Source organism: Puma concolor, chromosome A2, assembly GCF_028749965.1.
Source record: "Puma concolor isolate L17-30 chromosome A2, mPumCon1.1.hap2, whole genome shotgun sequence".
NCBI classification, from domain to species: domain Eukaryota; kingdom Metazoa; phylum Chordata; class Mammalia; order Carnivora; family Felidae; genus Puma; species Puma concolor.
Window position 1 is genome coordinate 13,303,095 of NC_141668.1, and position 8,378 is coordinate 13,311,472.

General features: G+C 36.6%; 1 protein-coding gene across 3 annotated transcripts in view; it reads right to left on the reverse strand.

Moving 5' to 3' along the window:
- Positions 1–5,003, reverse strand: part of MGAM2 (maltase-glucoamylase 2 (putative)) — an 87,592-nt gene extending 82,589 nt beyond the window's left edge. For all 3 annotated transcript variants that reach the window (XM_025929362.2, XM_086688353.1, XM_086688352.1), the window contains exons 1-2: positions 4,898–5,003; positions 485–564 (exon numbers count right to left, since the gene is read on the reverse strand). In XM_025929362.2, the coding sequence (XP_025785147.2) occupies positions 485–564; positions 4,898–5,003 (186 nt within the window). The remainder of the gene's footprint in view (positions 1–484; positions 565–4,897) is intronic.
- Positions 5,004–8,378: the final 3,375 nt, after the last annotated feature.

Here is an 8,378-nt window from a genome sequence, read left to right on the forward strand (position 1 = left end):
ATACCACTCCAGAAATCAATATTGCACTGTGTGTTAATTAACTAGAATTTAAGTATAAATTTGAAAAAAAAATAACACATAGGGGAAATTATGAAAATGGGAATAGAAATAATATAATATAATGCAAAACTTAGAGATGAGGAAATACAATAGAATGATAGGAGTTCAGAAGGAAAACATATGTGTTCAAAGATCACTGTCTGTCCTTTTAGTGTCCACAGATTTATATACATTTATAAAGGGCTTTTTCTGATCACCTCAAACAGGCAAGAACACTTAACAAGCTAATCAACATGTGAATAGTAATGCTTTAGCAAAAATAACCATGCCAGCCAGCTATTGACAGAACAAACTGTTCTACTATCAATGAAATTCCTATAGAAATAAAGTCATTTTAACTGATAGATAGATAGATAGATAGATAGATAGATAGATAGATAGATAGATTCCAGTAGAACAATAACAGAGAGCATATTTCTCTGACCTCTGTCACCACATGCCCAGGAACACAGTCTATCCTCTCTGATTCGGGGATATCTGGGCACTCTGGAACAAATGAAGGACCTGCATAGGAATTAAAGGAAAAAGTTGAAAGTTTGTAGTGTAATCACAATTTCAGAAAGGCTGCAGGCAAATTTACAGACTTGTCAGCCAAATTCTCAGGTCAATGATCACTAGTAGTTGGTATCTATCTGTGCCTACAAGTGTTAAACCCATTTGCTTTTTGTTTGGTTGTTTGTTATTGGATATAATTCACATGCCATAAAATTCACCCTTTTAAACTGTACAATTCAACTGCTTTCAGTTTTTTACCAAGTTTTGTTGCCAATCACCACTATTTAATTCCAGAACATTTTCATCCAAAAAGAAATCACATACCCATTCATGGTCACTTCCCATCCTCTCTTCTCCCAGTCTCTGGCAAACACTAATCTGTTTTCTGTCTCCATGGATTTGCCTATTCTGAACATTTCATATAAATGGAACCATAAAGTATGTGGTCATTAGTGTCTGTTTTTTTCACTTGGCATAATGTTCTCAAGGCTTATCTATGTTGAAACACATAACAATAATTCAGTCTTCTTTTTTTTTTATGGCTGAATCATAACCATTGTACGGATATAACACTTTAAAAAATCTGTTCCAAAGTTGATGTACTTTTGTGCTGTTTTTTACTTTTTGACTATGACATAGAATTCTGCAATGAACATTTGCATACAGGTTTTTGTGTGAACATGTGTTTTGAATTATAGATAGATAGATAGATAGATAGATAGATAGATAGATAGATATAGTATAGATCTGGAAATGGAATTACTAAGTAATATGGTTGAGCTCTTTCTTTTTAACTTTTTGAGGAACTGCCTAACTTGTTTCCAAAGGGACTAAAATTCCAAAATTTTACCTTCCCACGAGCAGTGTGTGAGGGTTCCACTTTCTCCACATCCTCAACACTTGTTATTATAGACATTTTCCTGGGAGTGAAGAGTATGTGATTTTGACTTACATTTTCCCAAAACTGATAACAAGTATCTGTTCATGACATATTGGCCATTTGTTGATCTTTTATGAAGAATGTCTGTCCAAATTCTACACTCATTTTAAAAACTGGATTATTTTTCTTTTAAGTTTTGAGTTGTAAGATTTCTTTATACATCTGGATACAAGAATCAGATATGTTATTTGCAAATATGTTTCCCATCCAGTGGGCTGTCTTTTCACTTCCTTGATGGTGTCTTTTGAAGCACAATTTTTTTTTTTTAAGTAAAATTTACCCATCTTTTCTTTGGTTGTTATGTCTTAGGTGTCATATCTAAGACACTGCTGTCTAACTCAACGTCAAAATATTCATAACTGTTTTCTTCTTAGAATTTTATATGCTTGGCTCTTACGTTTCAAATTTTGATCCATTTTAAGTTAATTTTCATATGTGATGTCAGGTAGGGATTCAGGAGTATTTTTTTACATGTGGCTATCTGTTGTCTCACACATTTGTTTTTGTTTGTTTGTTTGTTTTTGCTTTTTTTCCCACTTACTTTTAGCCATCTAGGAGGTAAACCAGGAAGATATTATAATCTCCATTTGAACAAAGATCCTCACTCAACGTTGGTTATTCTTCCTTTAGCCTTTATCACATTTGTGAGCCCCTCTCCCCCACCCATCAATGTAACATCAGAAGTAGGACCTGGTTCAGTAGGCTCCATGAGCCAGTCAAAGCCCAGAATTGCATTTGAGTCTTGAGTTAACAGTGGACATAATAGGTACCCTTTAGTGCCTTTGTTTCTATACAAAAAAGACCTCAAAACAACTCTCCTACCTTTATGGCTCTACAGTTGTGTGTATATATATTTAAATAAAAATTTATTTTAAAATTGGATTGAAGACTTAAAAGTAAGACCCTTGAAACTGTAAAACTCCTAAAAGAAAACATATGAGAAACACTTCATGAGATTGGTCTTGGCAATGATTTTATGGATATGATCTCAAAAGCATAGGCAACAAAAGCCAAAATGGACAAGAGGGACTACATCAAACTAAAAAGCTTCTGGATACCAAAGGAACCTATCAACAGAATGAAAAGTTAACATAAGAAATGGGAGAAAATATTGGCAAACCTTCTATCTGAAAATGGGCAAAATTCTAAAATGCATAAGGTACTCCTACAACACAACAGTAAAACCAAAATGAAAAACAATAACTTGATTAAAAAATGGGCTAATGACTAGAATAAGCATTTCTCTAAAGACACAAATGGCAAACAGAAAAGATGCTCAGTGTCACTAATCATCAGGGAAGTTTAAATCAAAAACACAATTACATATCACTTCACATCTTAGGATGGCTATTATAAAGAAAACAAGAGATATCTTGCTGGCTCAGTCAGTAGAGCATGTGACTCTTGATCTCAGAGTTGTAAATTTGAGCCCCACTTGGGATGTAGAGATTACTTAACAATAAAATCTAAAAAACAAAATAAAAGGTAGAAGTGTTGATGAGAATGGGAGCAATAGGAAATGCCTGTATGCTAATGGTGGGAATGCAAACTGGTGCAGCCAATGTGGGAAAACAGTATGGAGGGTCCTCAAAAAATTAAAAATAGAACCACCATACGATCCAGCAATCCAACTTCTGCTATCAGCATGATTGAATAATTCAAAGGAATGGAAATAAAAATATCAAAGAGATATTAGCATTCTCATGTTTATTGCAGTGCTACCCACAATAACCAAGATGTGAAAACAATCCAAGAGTCCATCAACCAATGAATGGATAAATAAAATGTGGGGTGTGTGTGTGTGTGTGTGTGTGTGTGTGTGTGTGTGTGTATCAGAATATTATTCAGACATAAAATAAAGAAGGAAATCTGGTTATTTTCAACAACATGGATGAATCTGGAGGACATTGTGCTAAGTGAAATAAGCCAGTTACAGAAGGACAGACGCTGTATGATTCCATTTATAGGAGGTATCTAAAATAGTCAAATTCACAGAAGCAAAGAATAGAATGATGGGTGCCAGGGCCTGGGGGGAGGAGGAAATGGGGTGTTCTTAATCAACATGTATAAAGTTTCAGTTAGGCAAGATGAATAAGTTCTACAGATCTGATGTACAACATTATGCAATAACAATACTGTATCGTACACTTAAGAATCTATTAAGAGAGTAGACCTCATGGTAAGTGTTCTTACCACAACAAAAAAAATTAAATTAAAAACCCTCCTTTTCGCACCTTTTGGGATGAGCACTGGGTGTTGTATGGAAACCAATTTGACAATAAATTTTATATATAAATAAAAAAAAAATAAAATAAAAAAAATAAAAAATAAAAAAAAATAAAAAAAATAAAAAAAACCCCAAAAAACCCTCCTTTTCAATTCATGTAAACATATCTTCAAAAAGCATCTCGAGAGAAGCCCAGCATATACAACAGTTAAAAGTGAAACTATTCTGCATGAATTAGAGTGTGATTTAGGGTCAAAATGCAGGTGTGCAGATGTAGTTTTATTTTAACTAAGAGAAACTACTTATTCATGTATATAGGATAGTAATATCATGGGACTTGATACTCAAAAAAAGTTTTCTAGGGAAAAGGTAGTAATAGGCTAAAAACAGTTTATATCCATGGTTTTCAAATCTTCTTTCAAAGACATAACTGTTCCTAGAAAGTGCCCTAATGTTTACTGTGGACAGTGGTGAAAAGAGATTGAGTAGGTAGGCTCTGCTCTCAGCACAATTTCTTTTCAATGCACGCCTAACCTACATTTAGAAAGTGAACTTCATCAAGCAAAATAAACCTCAAATTCTGTTTTAATTAGGGCTAGGGTTTTGTATTACACACTATTATTTTATTATTTAGAGTATCATGTGTTCATGAAGGAGAGGGCATTCTGTTTGAGGCTTCTGTGTGAGAAAGAACAGTTTCAAAGGTATTGATGAAGAAATCATAGTTATTTCAATCAGAATATGGGCTGGAAGCTAATTATAATAGATCTATTTAGGCCAAGTTAATCAGCCCTCAAGTTGCCTGTAACTTAATTTCCTTTTCCGTGATGTAATGGGATTGGGCACTGTTACCTCAACTGTTCTTTCTCTTTGAAGGCTTCATGACTGGATTGAAGGACAGAAATCCAATGAGCCTAATTTTGCATCTTGTTAAATTTTCATCAAATGAGACTTTCATCAGAAGATCCTGAACATCAGTATCATTAAAGCAATTGCTATAGAAAAAGAACACTTGTCTTTTGAAAATTGACTTAAATTAGTTGTGGATGTAGATTTTGAATAATGCAATGTGGTGCCATGCTGAAGAGTGAAGAAATATAATGATGGCTTTGGCAACCAGAGAGGACTTTCTTTACCAATCCTTCCAACCCCAAAGCAACAAGCATCTTCCTTACCTGAAGGATTTCCCAACACCAAAAGCATCAAGAAGATATCTAAGGCGAGTATAGTTAGGAAGAAGATGATCAGAAGGACTTCCAACACACTCAGATTCCTTGCCATCTAGACGGACACAGATAATGGCATTTAAGCAAATCACAAACCCCATCAATCCAAAAGATAGGCATCATGATTAGAATTTGAACTCATTTGCAAGATGACTTGATTATAAGCATTCCTCTTTATATAATCAAGAGAATATTGGTTTCCATCCATTACAGTGTTTACAATGAACTCTAGTCTGTGCGTCTAACACCTCTAAGCCTCCTGTCTTTTTTTGTCTGCAGAGGAATTGAGTATTGTCCAAGGAAAGAATATATCAGACGTAAAGAACTGGAGGAAGGGAGGAGTGGAATGGAGTAGAGGAGAGAGATGAGGGTTTAAGGTGGCTCACAAAGCCCTTCTAGATGCCACTTTGATCCTCACACCCATCCTGGGCAGTAGAGAAGAGGGTACACTCAGGGAGGGAAAAAGTAAGAAAACCTGAATTCTAGTCATCTTATTCCACTTCCTATACCATGATGGTAAGAAGTTTAATTGTTCAGAAGTGACTAAACCTGTTAAGACTCTTGCAACAAAAATGAACCTAATTCTGATCTCCAGCACAATGCTTGTTTGCATGATCACAGCACACAAACCCATATAAATTTGGTGGCTCACAGTAGCCCTGTTGATCATGCATAGACCCATGTTTTAAAATATTTGGTGTATTAGAGTGTGTAATGAACTGGGAACCAAAGAAGTTCAATTCTTGTCCTGGCTTGCATACCAACAGATGGGTATTTTAGCTATTTGGATGTGCATTTCTCCATCTGCAAAATGAAGTCAGATTCTGGAGTTACTGTCATTCTTCTGCTCTAATTATAGTAAACTTCACATTATATCTATGCCTCACAATTCCATGACAGCCTTCACCATGTCATTCCTTGGCTGACTCTTTACCATCACTACGCTTCTTATTACCCCTGCATATTGGCTATTCCCTGGAACTTATCACCCCTCAGAATTGGTCCCCTTCTGAACTCTTAGCCTGTACTTCCTACTTCCTGGGCAGAAGCTCATGCCCTTTTACCTTCTCATTACACTGTTTCCTTATTCTTTGATCACATTGAGGCTTCTGTTGTGTTCCCTTCCCTCTTAATTTCTTAGTCCCACCTGGCTACCATCTTTCCCCGATGGAGGCCTCAATAGCTATTATTTCCCACATATTCCTTGCTCCCTTATCTGCTAACTGAATCTATACAATGAAGCCATTGATCCAAACTTCTCTCTTCTTGGTTTATGCACTCAGCCCAATGTAGATGCCACTGGCTTCATAATCTGACAAACATGCTGAACCTTCATGCTGACTGACAATCTTCCCACTTTCTCTCATTTCTCTTAGGGGAAATTTCAAATATTGATCCTTGTTTTCAAGCTCCAACATTTGTCACCTATGCTGTTTGCTACTCTCAGTCCAATCATCTCCAACATCACAAACAAAACAACTAGTTTACAGAAACTATTTCGTCTCCCTGCTTCTCAACCCAAGCTTTTCTATAAAAATTATCTACATCTAGATAAATTCTTATCCTTTCCCCTCTTCTCAGTGGAAGAGTTTTCCATCCTCTTGTCTAAGCATAACCCTTGTATCTATCCTATAGATCTCACACACTATGAATTTCTCAAAAATCTTATTCCACCAATTATCCTTCCTCTTTCTTGAATTATCAACCTTTCCCTCTGAGTATATCCCAAGTCGCCCTAAACTCTGGTGATGATTCTGTGTTCTTCTCTAGGTACCATCATAACTTTCTTTTTCTTTCCACAAATAACTTTCCAAAAAGATAATTCCACCCTGCCTGTATTAGTTTCCTCGTATAATACTGGCATGTCTTCTGTTTCCTGTATTCCAAGGAAACTCCTCCTGTCAAGGTCACCAGGGATTTAGCTGCTGAATACAATGGGCACTCTCTTAAACATCCAGCACTATCAACTACTTCCTCCTCTTTGAATTTCTCCATGGTTGGATTTTTTATCATTCAATCTTGGTTTTCACCCATGTTTCTGGTTCCTCTTCAATTTCCTTTTAGTCCCTTGCTTCATTAACTATTGATATGTCCCACATTTTCAACATAGGTCCACTATCCTTTCTCCTTTAGCAAGCTCCATGACTCATGACTTCATATAACAGAGGACAATGTAATCTGTATTTCTAGCTCAGAGATTCAGATTCATGTGTGCAACCGCCTATTAGATGTTTCACCTGGATGCCCCACACACTTCACCAAATTCAGCATGCTTAAACCTGCACTCACCTCTCCCCACACCCCAGTCCCAGCCTATGCCAATTCTGCCCAGTTGGCCTCTCCTAACATGATTAATATCTTGAAGAACAGAATCACAATTTTGTCAAAAACCTAAGTAAATTTTTTGACTCTTTTTTGTTTTTAGCCCTTCCAGCCAGTCACCAGTTCAGTCAGACTCCTTTCCCAATATCTTTCAAATCTATTTCTTCCTCTCCATCCCTACTGGAAATGCTTTAGTCAGGCCATGATTTCTGGCCTGAACTGTGACCACAGCTTCCTCCCGGCTCTCTGCTTCCTCTCTGCAGACGGATTGCTCTTTCTTCTGCACAAATGGGGTCATTTAGTTTTCCTCTATTCAAGTCCTCAGTGGTTTCCCAAATAAAATATAAATGCTTTAGCTTTGTATTCACAGGTCTTCATGACATCTCCTATGCCCGCCGCCCTGCCTCTTCTCTCCCCTATGTTCCAGCTATACCAAACCAACAACTGTGTAGTAATAATCTATAAATCCAGGTGAACAGACTTTCTTACTTTTTTTAAACTTCACCTCTCTCTTAACTTTGCATTTCCCTGTACCCCTGTTCTTCTCAGCCCTGGCCCAATGCCATGACCATTTCTGTAAGTATTTTCATACCTGTATAGCTTCATTTTTTTAATTGAGACAGGCTTTGGTTAATGTGTAAAAAGACAAGCAAAAAACACCTTAATTTTGAAATGGAGGTAAGGAGCAAGGATCTACAAATAATTTGCCACGGGTTGCAGGGAGTTAGGATTGAGGCTTGGGATTGAAGGTGGAGTTTATTAACTATCTTTTCATATTAGCCTAAATCTATCAGGTATCTCTCCTCTAAACTCTTCAAAGGTTTACTCTAATCCCTGTAAGATATATATAATGTTATTATATTCCCATGATACCCGTACATTGAAGTTGACCAGGCAGGCAACATGATGCCCATTTTATGTCAATGTTAAGGAATTGTGCCTAACCATGGTTAGTGGTGTAACTGAGGCAAACACTGAGGCTCTGCTTCTTAAACCAGTCCTTGAGTGTTCTCACTCTCTCCACAATATCTCCCGGACTGTAGAGCTTACAGATCTAGAGGCTGGATCTCCAATGGTGAAATTTCAGGCAGTGAAAGAAGTCTGAGAG